The 17492-nt window shown below is 34.0% G+C and overlaps 1 protein-coding gene across 1 annotated transcript; it reads left to right on the top strand.

Moving 5' to 3' along the window:
• Positions 1–10232: 10232 nt before the first annotated feature.
• LOC111411782 (transcription factor TCP8-like) lies at positions 10233–11831 on the top strand. The gene has a single exon (XM_023042380.1). The coding sequence runs from the start codon at positions 10438–10440 to the stop codon at positions 11680–11682; it is 1245 nt and encodes a 414-aa protein (XP_022898148.1). The 5' UTR covers positions 10233–10437; the 3' UTR covers positions 11683–11831.
• The last annotated feature ends 5661 nt before the right edge of the window (positions 11832–17492 follow it).

Raw genomic sequence — 17492 nt, 5'->3', positions numbered from 1 at the left:
TGCCATTGTGAACAAGGAACAAATGATTGAAGTTTGGCTCGTTTTAGGATAGTTGTTTCCGAATCTAGCACCTTCTACAGATTGATTCATGGTTCATTCTTGAACATCTCCCTGGAAAGTTCTCTTCTCTTGCTCTTTATAATTGATCTTCTCTAATGTTAGTTTTAAGTTTGGTATTGTTGATGTTACGCCTCACCATAGAGGCTTTAGTCCAAGCATACGTGACAACCATGTAAGGCATGGGTGATGGGTTAAAAAGAAAGTCAAAGGTTGACCGAAGTCAACAGATCGAAGATCACTCAATAACCAAAGCCCTCTATCCCAAACTCCCTTCCTCCACATGGTTTCATACTAGGAGTAGTTTCCAAAAAGATCATAGTATCTGATGTATGATTGATGAGACAACTTGCAACCCAATTAAGCCAAATCATGTTAGCCTAATTGATTATGTACAGTGACAAATTCCGAAGGGCGACTTTTCTCTTCTCCACACACTCAAATGCAACCTCTGACAAATGGATGATGGGATAGCTACGATAGGACATCCTATTGGGTCGGATGGAGCCATGTATACTTCATCCAACGGTCAAGACTATGATTATAACACTATAAATACTAACCCTTACAACACCTTGAAGCTAATGCAACTTGAGATACTAAAAATTATTTTGCTCTATTTCTATCTCTTTTGGTTGGGATTATTTGTTCTTCAACAATTAATCATATATGCTTCAGAGGTGGTTATTTGTAAATACAACAGCTTTGGATTGATTTACCTCAGTGTCCGAACATTTATTTGGCATGTGTCTCGAGACGTGTCTTCTAGAACACATGGCATTCGTTGCTTATCCTACATGGACACGAGTGGGGCTCGGGATCCTGTTGGCTCGTTTTTAGGGGTCAACAGTTGACACTTAGTCTTAGTTGCTTCTTTGCTTTTGTGTGTTTAAGTTGTATGTTTAGATTGAGTTTGTAAGTTGGTCATTAGTTAAGTAAAAAACTAGAGAAATCTATTTTTTTTTCCTTTTATTTTAGTTGGCATACGATGATATGGTGTTTGAAATTTAGTATATGTGATGAACTTTTAGATGTTGCTATTGCTGGCTTATTTTGACTTATTACTTAATACATGTAAGATCCTAGTCTTGAATTGAGCTCATAATTACGCCCCATTTGGTAGCAATTTTTCGCGACAAAAAATCAATTTTTTGACTGTTATTTCACTATTTAAACTTTCATTTTGACTTCTTCACACACAGATGAGATTTACTTTTTCTCTCTAACGGTCAAAAATCAATTCTCATAATCGCTATCAAACAAGTCCTTAGGTCTTGTTGTTGCTTTGATTTGGAGAATAATTATGTCATATGTTAGAGAGAGTTATGCAGTCTCATGTGTACTAGAAATTCTCTTACCACAAAATAAATCACTTTAATCACGTGGTGAGGATAATTTTGGAGATTGTCAAGCCTATGAAGGGGATCTATTGGAGGAGTGGTGATTCCATGCGTCCAGTTAAAAAATTGGGAGTGATTTTTGTTGACCAAATGAATATACATATTGAAAATGGGCATTGGACAGTGATAACTCGAGAACTAATTAACTAGTTGTTTTATCATGTCTAGTGGACATCTGAAGGTTGTGACAATCAAAATAGAGGAGAGTCGTCGTTAATCTAGATAATTACTCTTTTTGGTTCAATTTTTTCTAAAATCGAGCAAAAAGTGAATTAAGTAGTTGCGTGCAACTTTAGGAAGCGTTCTTGAAGAGAGAATATGAAATATCTAAATGGGGGCATGCATCTCACGAGTGGAAGGAGGTTAAAATAATGCCAATTTGAGGAGCAATTCTTTGCAATAACTTTATTCGGATTGGAGTAATAATTTGATTTAGCTATTCGTGTGCACAAATAGGTCGAGCATAGTGTAGCGGAAATCCCTCGATAAATCTTAATTCCGAGCTCAGAAAACAATCAAACGAACACCGATTTATCTCGACTCGATCCGAGACTTTCGCCTTCACTTTAGACTGCCCAAACTCTCTCAAACCTCACAAAGGAGAAGGGTAGTGGTGTTAGCAATCCACAAAAGTATGGAGAGGAAAAAGAAGATATCACAATGGTTGAATCTAACTCACAACCTCACATGGCTTCCCTCTCTCTCGGCTGCCTCTCTTCTCTCAACTTTCCTCTCCATTGCTACAACACACACACACCAAAAATGGCTGGGAGATAAATACATATATATATAGGTTAGTTTAGGTCATCAAATATGGGTCAAGAGATCTCTAAGTGGGTTGCCATATAACCTAAACTAATGGGTCAATTTCCAACTCTATATTAATCACTAAATGGTCTAACTAACCAAATAATCATCCAACCCAAATCTGAGCCATCCAAAAGTGTAGTTTGTCTCCAAGTCGAGCCAAGTCCATGGTGTTGATAAATAATCCGAGAACTATTTTAAATCATCGCCCGGATTATTGGGTATCAAAAAACCCAACAATCTCCACCTTAATGCCCAATAATCTGCAAGTAACCAAAACACACAGTTTATATTTGCACAATCAAGGTAATCCAATAAAATTGGAATAACAGACCTTATCTCGTGTTTCCAACCTAAAACACATACGATACTTGCTCCATGTACTCACCAGGGCTAAGGTCAAGAATACCCAAGTAGAAATAAGTATTCACAGTAAATAAATAATCATGCGATGAAAATATATAGAATAACACACAAACAAATCTTTTCAAAATCACGTTCATGCAGAACCATAGATTAACACATAGTTAATCAACATATGATCACACACATGTGCAATAAATGCATAAATGACCCCAAGAAAAGATCTCACCACACTTATCATATCCCATTCCGTGTTGCTCACATCTCGAGAACACATATCTCCTCTCATCGCCCACCATGCTCACTAAACAGATTACACAACTCATACCTAACTGGTAAGTCACAATAGATCCTAAGTCCACGGGATAATCCTCTATCATCACATCACTTCTCCTAACCTTCGTAGATAATGGGATTCCACCTTACAAAAGTGATAGAAGTGCCTCTCTCATACTCCACCTGGTCAGGATCTCTTTCCAGATAAGGATTCTAGATATTTGATCACATCTCCACTCGTGATCCAAGTGTCACACTCCACATCCCCGGTATAAACCACCATGTACCCCTAGGTATCTATACTCTACCTTACCAAAAGGCACACAACACACTGCTAATGCATCACAAACTCACTGCGGCAAAACAACAACTTTCGGTGACACAAAGGTTCTCCAATCACCAAAGCTCTAAAAATCCACAAAGAAAACGACGAAGGTGGCACTCACAAAGAAAAATCGAAGAAAGAGTCGGTTACTTCACAACACTCACAAAGGAGGCTCACAAAAAAGTAGAATATAACCCTAACATGGCCGCCTCACATAATCTCACAAATCACATAGGCTCACAAAGATAAAGAAGAGAGACGGTTGCCCAACTTTTTTCTCACTACCACACACTCACACCACTCACAGAGGAAACAGAGTACGCCACAAAACTCAACACACTATGTATGTAAACATATTACACAAAGTAACAAGATCACTCTCAACTCATGCAATTACACACATCAAACAAACTGAAAGTGTAACATCCATATTGTAACAAAATTAAGTGACCACATACATGCAGAAAGGATTACATACAGATGCAATGCAAGAACCAGGTTTATTCTCTCAATAAACCTCACTAGGATCACTACTCGACCTTAAAGTCACATTCATCTCGTCTCTATCCTCATCTTTCTTTTTATTATCATTCTAGAACAATCTCTTTCAACTATGCCCAAATTTTATCACAGTTAAAGCATATTTTATTTTTCGCACTTGCCTTAGACCTATACATGCCAACAATATCAAATAATGACCACAAGCAAAGTACTAATACATAATTCACACAGAATAGTCAAGTAAATTTTCCTAAGATCACATGCAATTCTATCGGTGTAGAAAAATTGGTGACAAATTCACATAAAATTTAAGGCAATTAATTAACATGCAATTCCTAAGTCTAACAACAAGCAATGGTTACCCCAAACCTAACGTCACCCCATACGATAACTTCTAATGCGAAAAATAAATAATTAACCTACACATTAATCTTAACTATAATAATAAAAAGTAAAGAATACGATACCGAGCGGACCACATCTGAAGGTCCGTAAATATCGAGACATGCGAATTCACTGCTTTAGGAATATCCCTGTCCATCCCAAAGCTTCTAGCAACCCCGACAACATAAAACGACATCAGGCACCCGAATGTCCAAGGGCAAAATCGTCCAACTTTTTCTACGTAACCTGAAACAGAAAACTTCCAACACGAAAAATGTTAGAAATAATGAGAGGAACAAACTGCCTGAAGACAACATCTCCATAATCTCCTCCAGGTGCCCTCATGCGTCGATGCCGGAGTTGCCACGCGCCGACGGTCGGCCGGCAATGCGCCGGCGATGCCCTGACCTTTCTGAACTGTCTCCATCTGCACAGTCCAATGGTGGTGTCCGTTTCTTCAAAATCTTTTTGGTTTCACCAGAAAATACCAAAACAGATCCGACAGAAATTTGAAAAACTGGACAGTTTCTGCCTCTGATTTCTAGATCCGTTTTCGACCACTTCCAACTCGACTTTAGCCCCAAAAACCACAGATTTATCAACAACACAAGCTCTAATATCATTTGTAGTGGGAATCCCTCGATAAATCTTGATTCCGGGCTTAGAAAATAATCAAACGAACACCGATTTACCTTGACTCGACCCAAGACTTTCGACTTCACTTTGGACTGCCCAAACTCCCTCAAACCCCACAAAGGAGAAGGGTGGTGGTGTTAGCAATCCACAAAGGTATGGAGAGAAAAAAGAAGATATCACAATGGTTGAATCTAACTCACAACCTCACATGGCTTTACTCTCTCGGTTGCCTCTCTTCTCTCAACTCTCCTCTCCATTGCTACAACACACACACACCAAAAATGGATGGGAGATAAATACATATATATAGGTTAGTTTAGGTCATCAAATATGGGTCAAGAGATCTCTAAGTGGGCTACCATATAACCTAAACTAATAGGCCAATTTCCAACTCTATATTAATCACTAAATGATTTAACTAACCAAATAATCATCCAACCCAAACCTGAGCCATGCAAAAGTGTAGCTCGTCTCCGAGCCAAGCCAAGTCCATGGTGTCGATAAATAATCCGACAACTGTTTTAATCATCGTCCGAATTATTGGGTATAAAAAAACCCAACACATAGGATAAGCTTAAAATCTTATTGTGATCGTGACTTCAACTTTTTGGTAAAATATAAAACATTTAATTAGTTTAAAATTCACGTATATATAATGTCATTTACTTAATTAGGTAGAATTGGATTTACTAGCGAGAGGTTCTCAATTATTTTAGGAAAAAAAAATTGGATTGAATACTAATATGAAGATTTGCTATGAAGGGGGAAAATTAAGGTGAGCTCGTGATGTCCTAGCATTTGTTTCCATATTTTAATCTCAAAAACTCAATTTTGAGTAATTTGAAATTAGCTTTATTTTAGTTTAGAAACTAGAAAAAAACAACCATTCCCTGTTACTTTACTTTTGATTTGAAATAAATTATATGATTAAATTAAGTCAATACTAAGTAATAAGGTCTTCGTGACAGTGATAATTCAAGTTCTATAGGAAACATCCACTCTAGTACTCGTTTGAAGATCATACACTTACGATTTTTATCGAACAATGTATACCTAATGGTTATAAAGAGAAATTTATATCAAGTTAGCAGAGTCTTGATGATAATGTAAATCATGTAAGAAAGAGATTGTGTAAATCTCATTGGACTACAAGATCTTCATAGTTGAATAAATATAAACAATCATGCTATGGGTACATTGTGGTGTCCAAAATGGACACCCGGCACCTCGGCATTGGTCGAGGCGCCTACCACGCCGGGGCCCACCGGCGCCTCGGCCAATACCGAGGTGCCGGGTGTCCATTTTGGATACCCCGTTGAACAACTCGGTGTACCACAAGTATTATTCAAATATAAATGATAGAGGTCATCGCTTGAATAGGACTATGGTGATTATGTGTGATCCATAAAATTATAGTATTTCGTTCAAAAGTTATTACTCCGGAAGTGAGAAGAAATGTCTCATATCAAGTAGGCACACAAATTATGTCATATTATAATGAGCTTTGACTATTCCACTTAATGGGTTCATTTTCTAAGATGACATTCAATATCATGACATGAAGAAAAATAAATATTATTTACATGTTGTTTCAGATTAATATAAATATTTTCAGAAATTACAAACCATTCAAATTAAAATTTATTGTTCGTTTAACCTCTTATAATTCGTCTTAATTTTGTTGTTTTTTCTTTTTCTTTTTTTTTTCTTCCAAAGGAGATTTTAATAATTAATATTCTGTAGAATTTCATTTCAAAATGATGGCAAAAGATGGTAGGTTTTCGAGTAAAATTGAAACTACCTTTATTGCTAGGCTCTTTTTTAATCATGGTAGCAATTCAACAGCATATACAATTGTATATAATTTTCAAAAGGAAATCGAATTCTTTCACGAGTGACACATTGGATATTGATAACAAAAAATTCAATGATTTTTTTCTAAATTATTTATTTCATAATACTTATAAACTTAGACATAGAGCATCCAAACATAAAATGACTTGACATATTAGAGTATATATTTTCCACCAAATATGTGGTTTTTTTTTTAAAGTGAAATAACGTGAATGCAACAAAACTAAATAAACTGCCTGTATTGATAGAAAATTGCAATAAAGTAAAATGTGTAACGACGAAATAAAGAAAAATTAAAATTAATTCAAAATAGACTTTATGAAAATAAGAATTACGAAGACAATAGATAAAAATGATGATTTATATTAAAATGTACGGTAGGAATTTTCTCCTATTCTTATAACACAAGTTGTATTTTAATAATTCTAAATTTAGGTCTTATTTATATGAATTTAAGATTCATCAAAATGATTTTCTCTCCAATGACAAGCGAACGAGCTACAAGGAGAGAAGAAGATCTGAGACAAGCAGTTCAAATTCAATTCAACTAAAAGCATAACAAGGGAGAAAAGCCGTGCAAATTTATATATGTTACAAAAATCCATTAAACTTGGAGCAATTCATTAGTGACAACTCTTTTAATTTTAGTTCTTTTGAGTTATTCTTCAAACATTTCATCCAAGGTTACTTCGAGAACCATCACATCTGCTTGAATAATTAACTTCATTTAAACTTTAGCAAAGGTGATGCAAATTTAGAGTCTAGTAATTGTCATATAATGCTAATAAACTTAAGCAACAATGACTTGTGATGGTCACAAAAAGTATGTCTCGTGGTTTTTAGAAAATCTCGAGTTCCTAATTCTTAGTATTTTGTTTAGCAATTTAATATTCTTTTACTATAATTTGTATTTTGTAGGGTGGAGGTTAAATTCTTGCCAACCGTTCAACATATTGTCACAAACCGGAGATGAGCTCCATTAAAGATGAATGCATTATTTTACATTTGTCATTTTTTTTTAGTGTCGGAGGTGAGGGGGAAGTGTTACATAGCGAGTTGACATTTGTTGTTTTCCTCACATTATTAGAATTGGCAATGGACCAAATCGGCTTGGCTTGACCCTTAAACACTCGAGTTTGACTAGCTTGGTTCGGCACTTAAACACTTGAGCTTGGCTTATGTTCAAATTCTAAATTTTGTTCGACCCTCTAGCTCGTAGGTCACATGGACCAAGTCGAGCAGCCTCATTAAAAAAAAAAAAAGTGCAAAAACAAGAATTTTTTTAAAAGAAATTAATAAAGTAATTCAAAGAGGGAGCCGACCTTTTCGACTCAGTCATGACTCGTCTCAAAACGAATTCTAATTGACGAGTCGCTCAACCTTTCTACATTGGATAATTTTAATAAATAGTAAGATGATATTTCAAAAGTCGTGTCATTTATATGCCTATTTCACTATGAAATGTAAAAATTCTATCAATGGTGCTTCAAGTATAGGCAGTAAGCCTCTGCCAGGTTAGACACATTGGTGTAGTCCGCTCAATTTTTATTTTTTAATAATACAGGTTGAACCCATCGACCTCCCTCTACAGTGAGAAGCCTGTAAGGCCCTGTAAAAATAATGCCTGTACTCAAGGCAATATTCAAATGCTACAACACACAACACATTGTAGCAACACATGAGCACAGCTCCATTGCTGTTGACATTGACGCATCAACTTTGTGGATCCAATGCTAAGTACAAATGCACTAAAATAAAGGGGTATTAATGTAAAACCCACTTTTCTTTCCATCAAATTTCACTTTTACCACCCCGTCTCATAAGGAGACTTGACAGTAGCAGTCGTAAATCACTGAAAAAGGTACAATCAAAGTTGCAGCCTTTTCACTCTTTTAAGTTGATGATTTGTACATCTGATATTGGTACAAATTTGTTCTTTTCTTACCTAAAATGGTAAATAAATTGGGGTAAAAAGGCTAAAATGGGAAGGTTGGTAGGAACAGAAAAATATGAGTATCAACGTACAAGTGACAGCTGAGTAAATGAGTCCAGTAAACTGTTTTTTCTTGAAAACGAAGTCCAAACAGGGTTGGGGGCCCCTATTATTTCTGAAAAAAAAAAAAAAAAAATTGTGAAATATTAATAAAATTTAGCACCATTTTGTTACCGATTCTTTAAAATTCATTTTTAAGTACATATTTTTTTCAATGAAATTATTTTGTACACGTAAACACTTTATTTTTTTTTTAATTTCTTAATGACACATTCTTAAAAATAAAATAAAATAATTCACAAAATCTATTATTTTATTTTTAAAAAAAAAAACTTATTGTATAAGCCCTTAATTTTAAACTTAATATTAGCCACAACAAAGGAGTGCAATCAAGAAAAATTCTCGTGTTATGGACAATAGTAACTTTGTGGAAGATATAGTAGTAGGTCGAACATCTCGTGTGAATAAGATTTATGTAGTGAATTTTAAATACGATTTGATTAATCTATTGAATCTATATTGTTTGCTCTCGTTGAAGAACCAATAAAACTTGCATTATCCATTTCTCTTCCATATTTTTTATTTTAATAAATAAAGACTGAAAAAGAGTTTATTCCAAGTGTGTATGTAATAGACAAAATTGGACCAAAAATAGAAAAATATTTAGATTGAAGAAGATGCTCAAATCCACACCCTTTAAATATTGTGATAAGATTATGCATTTTTATAATATTAAATAAATATCATTAATATGATTGAGGATGAGGATGTGTGTTGATTTCTGGGGTTAATTGATTTAATCACATTTTGATGATTATCTGTTATGATCAAATTATTTTACTTAAGAAAGAGGTTCCAAGTTTAATTTCCTGGCTTGTTAGTTGGAATATATTATCCATTGTTTGGTGTAGATTAAAATCAAATAATTAGTAGAAATTGATGAAAGTTGCTGATCTCATGAAATGCGTGAGTGTTTAAAATTAATTGTTAACTTTGACTTAAGATTTTAATTAAATTTTAATTCAAACCAAATAGCGGGTATATGTTTTATGACTAATGTTATCCAACGTTAATAGATATACATCACCGATATATTAAGTAATAATGTGTTCACTGTCCAATGCATAAAATTGCATCACAATTCTATTGGACAATGATCTAAATGACTTATTGTCACGTGATTGATGATGCGTCTCTATTAATGATAATTAATGAATTACGTCCAACTATCGTAGTAAACATCCTTAAATATTGTTAACATGTCTGGGTGTCACTATAATCAAAATTAATACCACCAAAATGTGAGATGGGCTGTTCTATCTGAGTTTTCTATCTGCCACCCTGGCCTCACTCAATCCTTTCAAACCTACCAATATTTATGGGTATAACACACACACATCTTGATGGTACAAACCTCTAGCAATGATGCTAGGCGTATATCATCCTTTACGTGGCAATACACCATTGGACAATTTAAATTTTTGACAATTTTTTCCTCCAATCAACATTTGACACCGTTTGGAATGTCAACAATAATGTCAACAAAAGAGTGTACACGTGGCAATTTCGGGCCTTTAATTTTGCACTATAAATGGATGCACATCGTGTTGGAAGGGTGAATAAACAGCAATTCTATACTTGTGATTTTTACAAGAAAAGAAAACAGGTCAATGAGAAATACCCTACAATTTCACAACTCTTCCAATTCATAAAAGTTTTTTTAAAGGCTTTTTCTCTTGATGAAGATGGGGTGGATAAGTCATCACACAGAGAAAAAGGAAACATATAGAAATATCAAAGCTTGAACCCACCAAGAAAATTCTAAGATTACCCCACAAATAATGGAAGTCACTGATTCAAATACCAACGAACAAGCCGCACCTCAAGTCCAACCACCACATGGTGGTCGTGATTGTTCATCATCGTCTCCAGCCTCCGCTGCTGTTTTAATTAACACCTCCACCGCTCAACCACCACCAACAGCACAGTTTGTGGAGTCCTCCTTAGCCATCGTGACCACCAGATCGGAAACCAACGATGATTCGACCAAGAAACGACCCAAAAGTACAACCAAGGACCGGCACACGAAAGTTGACGGTCGAGGACGGCGCATCCGGATGCCGGTCACTTGTGCAGCTAGGGTTTTTCAGCTGACACGAGAATTAGGCCATAAGTCTGATGGTGAAACCATCAAATGGCTCTTGCAACAAGCCGAGCCGGCTATCATAGCTGCCACGGGGACAGGAACCATTCCAGCCAATTTTTCCTCACTCAATCTCTCTCTCCGAAGCAGCGGCTCCACTCTGTCGGCTCCGCCTTCGATATCGGCTCCACATTCTTTTCACGGTGCACTTGGACTAACGCACCGCCCTTATGAAGACAATTCTTCTCACTTGTCAGGGTTTCACCAGCATCAAACCCCTAATCTTTTACAAGCGGCTCAAATTACAAATACCTTAGGCGACGGAGGCAGTGGCGGAGGTGGCGCCTTTGTTCGACAAGGTACGACAGAGAATTACTTTGAAAAGAGATATAGAGAAGACTTGTTCAAAGAACAAAGAACCAATAATTCCCAAGGAGAAGGCTCCAGTTCACCTTCCAATAGAAAACTCAAGAGCTATGACATGCAAACAAGTTCGCTGAGGCATAGTAATATGCTGCCTACCACTGCCATGTGGGCAGTGGCGCCAGAACCGAGCACCACCGCCACCAGCAGTACTTTCTGGATGTTGCCCGTCACTGCCAGTGGCTCAGGCGGCAACGTGCAGACTTTAGCAGGTAATAGTGCGGCAGGCCCACCGTGGCCAGCTGCAGGACCCTCACAAGTGTGGCAATTTCCCATGTCTGCGAGATTTAATTACCCGGGGAATTTTGAACTTGAAGGTGGACTAATGCAGGAGCAACAACCACCTTCACAGCATCTTGGATTTGGTGAGTCCAATTTGAGAATGTTGGCAGCTTACTCAAGAGGTGGTTTGAGTATAAATCCTGGGCAGGCTCAGCAAGTGCATCATCCATTGGAGATACAGCATCAGCAGATTCAGGCTAATGACAGTGGAGAAGACGACCCAAATACTTCTCAATGAGAGTATATATAGATAGAAAGAAAGATTTTGAAATCTGAATTTGGTTAGTGATCAATTACCTGAGTCATTCATTTATCGAGTGAGCATTTTTTTCAGTTTTTTTTTTTTTTTTTTGGATTGGAATTGATCATTGATTGCTAGAATGGTTTGATTTTCAGTTTTTTTTTTTTTTTTTTTTTTTTTTTGGATTGGAATTGATCATTGATTGCTAGAATGGTTTGATTTTGCAGATTTTTATATATAATTGAGTTATGATGAGGGTTGATTTCATCCCATTCTTATATTTGTGTGTTATTTTTACAAGTATTCGAGTCTCTAATTTGGAAAAATGGACTTGGCTGATCAATTAGACTGAAAAAATCGAGAAAATTGGTCTCCGACTATGTTGGTTTATAGTATGAAAATCGCATATTTAAAAATTGGTATGAGATATACTTGGTTGAGCTAGTCAAGGGCTATCTTATAGTTAACAAAATTAAAAATAAAAGTTACATAATAAAATTTGTCGATCATTAATTTTAATATTGATCAATTCAAGGAGAAAATACAAAGAATATTGTTACTTGAGTTGGCCATATTCATGCATATACTCATTTCCATTCCATCAATATGGGGTGTTCATTTACCCCATCATTTTTACTCATTTTCTCAAACTCATTTTTTTTTCAAACTTATTTCAACCACACATTTCATGGTATGTACTGCCATTATCAACTTTTCATTTACACATTTTATCAACTTGTGTAAAAAACTACTAAAATTTTGATTTTAATTAAATCAAACTGGATCTTAATAACATGGCTATAATATTCTTGCTTCGTCGACCAGCACAAATAGAACAAGGGACTTGATCTATTATCTCCGATGTAAGGTTAATCTTCTAACTCGTTTTGAAGTTGAAGGTTCAGTTTTGGCAACGTTGCTTCTCGTAAGTCAAGTATGTAACGATCCTTGTCGGTAGAGCACAACACTCGAGGCTACGTTATTAAATATAAGATTAGAGAAGTAGCCACAAGTCCCTTATCTACTAGTACCATTGAATAAATCCTTGAAATTGTCGAATCTTAATCAAATTGTCAAACTCTGATTGAGGCCATCTATCCATTTGAAAGTGACTTATTAGAGTAGGAATAGGAAAGAAAAGGGCTAATCAATCAAAATTTAGATCGAGAGGAAATCTTTTGAAGGTGAATATCTGAGACTAATGTTTAAGCCAGATTTTAAATAATTATAATGGGGCTAAATGGTTATTAATTTATAGAATGATTTGAAATTTTAACTCTTTGGAAATGAGATTCTACCTTGTATAGGGTGTGTCCCCACTCATGTTACTCCATGTTTTTTAAATGTTATCACTAATGTCATTATCCAACTTTCCTCTACGTGACTATGATTCTTGGCTAGTTTACTTGCTTCTCGAGTTTAGTTGGTATTGTTTGGTGTCTTCGTGTTAAATTTAGCCTATTTTCGTTCTTGGTCAAACCCGACTAATGATCTAATGACTCTTTAATATGGATTTTGGATTATTCAAGTTGTCGTTAAAATTGTTTACGTACAATGACTTCAAACTTTAATAAAATCGGTGTTCTATGCCCTCAAACTTTACATGAGTAAACATTTGGATTAATAAAACCATTTTTTTAGCATGTGGCTCGTCAATCATCAAGTTTGTAGTAATTGAATCCTCAACGGTAGATTTTAACTGATATTAAACAAAATTAAGATATTGCTTTTGCATATTTGTGATATTACCTGTTGGAAAAGGTGATTTGTGAAACACGATTACATGATTTTCTAGTGATTATAGCATACTTTAATAGGTAAAATTTTAATCAAAGAAATGAAGAAAAGGTTGAGTGTCTTTTGTAAAGAATGATTCGATGGAATGTTTGTGTGATCATTTCCTTCCCCTAAAATTTCTCATCCATCAACATCGGCTTTGCTTTCTACTTGATTGACTCAATTAGAATTGTGATTCTTCTATCATAATTGTCTTTGGAGCGGAAATTTTGACTTTTAATTCACATGTTCATATTATGCCCTTGTTTGTTGGGGATTAAAATTGAAATTTTGATAGATTTTGATAAAAACTAATGAAATATATTATTGGAAAGTTGTGAATCTCATAAAATGTGTGGTTAAAATTAATTGTTGACTTTGATTATATTAAAAGCTGAATTTTAATTTGTACAAACTGTGTTGTATATCTCAAAGATTCACAAATACACATTCTTTGAGTACAAATTATCAAAATATTATTATACGAAAGAGTAAAAATCTCAAAGATTCACAAATACGCATTCTTTGAGTACGTATTATCAAAATATTATTATACGAAAGAGTAAAAATCGATATTGACCTTGAAAATTGTTAGGATCTTGCTGTTGACAAAACCTCGAGCATGTCCTAGTTGACATGCTAGTGCCAAGAGCACTAGCCAAGAAGAAAAAGGGTCGACGATTGATGACATTTTGATGATCAAGTCAACTGTCGATACGATTTGTAAGCGTAAGAATTGGTATGCAAGAGAAAAGCAAGTAGAGATAAGGCCACAGTTATTATAATAATGAAAAGTTTACATTAGCCTGTACACGTGTGTCAATATTTATTGGAGAAGAATACTAGTATAACAAGACATTGGACGTGCAACCCTAATACATGCGTCCTGCTCTTATTTTGCATGATTCCTTGTTTAGTTATGGTAGATTTCCTCCTTCGAACTTGTTTTCTTGTGCAATCGATTTTCTAGTGGAGATTGATCTCAAAAGATTCTCCTTGATTCTTCTATGAACTTATTATGGTAATTGCTTTGGAAGACTTCTTTATGAATACAGGCGACTAGGAAATCTGCTTGTAAAAGACCTTTGGTCGTCACTGATTCACGTGAAGTGTAGTGCCGCACAAAGACTAGATAGATGACGTTGGAGGTGAAGATAGAGGCAAATGCGTCATGGTCTTCACTTAAGAAGATGACGAAAACAAATCTAGTCACATGCCTTAAAGCCGACGTTTAATGTAATGCTGGCACTTAATTGAAGCCCCTTGCAAGTTCAGGGATGTAACAAATATTTTAGTAGGACTTATGGTTTTAGGGTTTTTTTTATTTTTTTTATTTTTTTATGAGTGAAATTTTTTGGACGGTCTCTGTTTCTCATCTGTTTAAAGTGAAGTAATCATAAATATCAAATCTTTCACTTTCTCCTTTTTCCTTTTTTCTTCCTTTGTTGACATTTAACATTAATTGAAAGCATGTTAATGATTGTAGTTTGCTTCACTATATTATAAATTAATTTCGATTTAGAACAGATATGATGATCTTAATGAATTGTTAAATATACGTAGAGACAACTATAAAAATTTCATTTTTTCACGCATTAAAACTTACATAAAATTCGATTGTTAATGAATTTATGTTACTTTTAATCCAAAATATCTACTGGTCGAGTTCACATATGCTAACTCATATTGATTAAATATTTTATCCATGTAACTCGAAATCATACAAAGAACATATTAATCAAATTTTGAGATTCAAATATGGTCAATGATCCAATGTGACAAACTCGACATTGTACCAAACAACCACCTACTAACTTAACCATTAAACCTTGTTGACCTTCTGTACTCGATGAAATCTAAGGCTTAGATGGGCTATGCATGAGAATCCATCGGTACTTCGAACCCCCAAAATCATATAAGAATATATTCGAGAAATTCTATTTATAATTAACATCATATATAATAGAAAGAACCTTTAAATTTAGAAGCTAATTTTTTTTATAAGTTTTAATAGGATTTCTATTTTGACGTTCTATTTTGCTTTTCACTAAATACTTATTATTTTACACTCATCTTTTATTTAATATATTCTTTTAATATCAATCAACTCATAAAATGATCTGAATAATTTGAGAATTACAGTATTTAAATCTTTAACTTATTAGATGCAATTATGCAAATAAAAAGAATAGAAAATGAGTTTCATTCTCCAATCTTCAATCTGTTTTAAAAAATTAAAATTTAGAGTCGATTAAAACTTATTTATACATATATTCTTTAAAATAAAGAACATCTTCTATTTTTTTTTTTTTTTTTTTTTTAACCTTTGAGGTAGGAAATTTAAAGTCAATTCCATAACATTAATTTTTATTTATTAGGGCAGAAGTGGAAACGTGCCTGAGTTGGGCTACGTAGTTGGGGGCGGCGAGTCTGCTGATTTGTTTATTTTTTCTTTTGATGGCTATAGTGATAAAAAAAAAATACTAATAAATAAATAAATAAATACTTAAGAAGCGTTTGATTGCAAGCATGGGATTTGTATGAAAAGAAAATAAATTATAGGTAATTCAATTGCATAGAATTTATTTGTGTGAAAATTGTCAATTAAATGTGTTTTAGTGATTTAATTTTTAACATAGAAAATATTATACTCGTCTATTTTTTATTGATGGGTTAATGAAAGAAAGTGAATAAATAAGAGAGAGTAAATTCCTTGGAAAATAAAATCATACTCTTCCTAAAGAAAACATTTTCCTTGATTTTGAGAAAAATATGATCACGTGACCAAAAGTGAGAACTTATCTTTCATGGAAAAAATGGCAATCAAACAGTACAAAAGTAGGAATTTGGATGGAAAAAATACATTTTTCATAGAAAATATAGGCAATCAAATACACTCTTATTGTATATAATCATTTACAGATTTTATTTTATAAATTGATGATGTGGCAAAACGGAAAGTAGAGAATTTTTTTTTTTTTTTGGTTCATTTGGTTAGTGAAATTTTGACTTAATCAAATCTTGTTATATCATCTGTTGGTAAAAAAAGTCTATAAACTGTGATGTAGATATAACATAATCGATATTGATCACACAATAGTTTTTTTTACCAGTTATGTTACATATATATAATAGTTTACATAATGATTTACATACCCATGATATGATGAGATATAATTGGATTATAATTTATTCAACCAAATAAAAAAAACTTTTTTCACTCTGTTTTTGACACCTCATTTGAATGTAAACAATTATGTAACTTTTTCCACTCTCGTCCGAAATTTTTGTTGATAAGGATTAAAAGATATATACGTCCATTGCATTTTAAATATGCAACAAAAAATTTAACAAATATAAAAGCGTGACTAAATATTTATCCCTTATTTTAAAGTGTGCTTATAGAATTTTCAGACCAAACATGTTATTAGGGATGATAGTAGTAGTTTTTACACTTACCTGAGCTCTTAATCTTATGATTCGAGATTCTGTTGATTAATTTTTTCCACGCTTTTGCTTTGTAGGATGAATATTGACTTTGGGATGAGGTTTGAATGAAAAATATGCTAAGTTTGGTTATTCGAAGGGACATTGGCATAACGCAAGACAGGAATAGAAAATGGACGAGCAAAATCAAAGAAAAGAAGAAGAAAAATGGACTCAAGTGAACGCACAATTCTAATGTGATAAAAATCAGAATTTTACATGACTTGCACAATTCCAAGGACATTATGGGAAGTTTTTACGCAGTCTTTCATGACCTAAATTCTTCTCCTATATATATATCACACTGGTACCACGTTGTCTTACATTATATTACTTTTATTAAAAAAAAATCATGTTTTACACAGGTAACATGTTGTGTTAGCATGTGTTACCCTTTCTTTTTAATATCTAATTTACATGGATCACATGTTGTATGAGCTACCTAATTACATATGTTACTCGTAATTTTTTTTATTCAATCAACATCATCTACAAAAACACCACTATCCTCACCCTCGCACCATCTGTCATCACCATCGTAAAAT

The sequence above is a fragment of the Olea europaea genome, chromosome 16 (genome assembly GCF_002742605.1).
Source record: "Olea europaea var. sylvestris chromosome 16, O_europaea_v1, whole genome shotgun sequence".
Lineage (NCBI taxonomy): Eukaryota > Viridiplantae > Streptophyta > Magnoliopsida > Lamiales > Oleaceae > Olea > Olea europaea.
Note: the sequence above shows the minus strand (reverse complement) of the source record. Positions and strands in the feature narration are given on the sequence as shown.

Excerpts from the sequence above, each read along its gene's own strand:
- LOC111411782 (XM_023042380.1), top strand. The coding sequence starts at position 10,438 with ATGGAAGTCACTGATTCAAATACCAACGAACAAGCCGCACCTCAAGTC.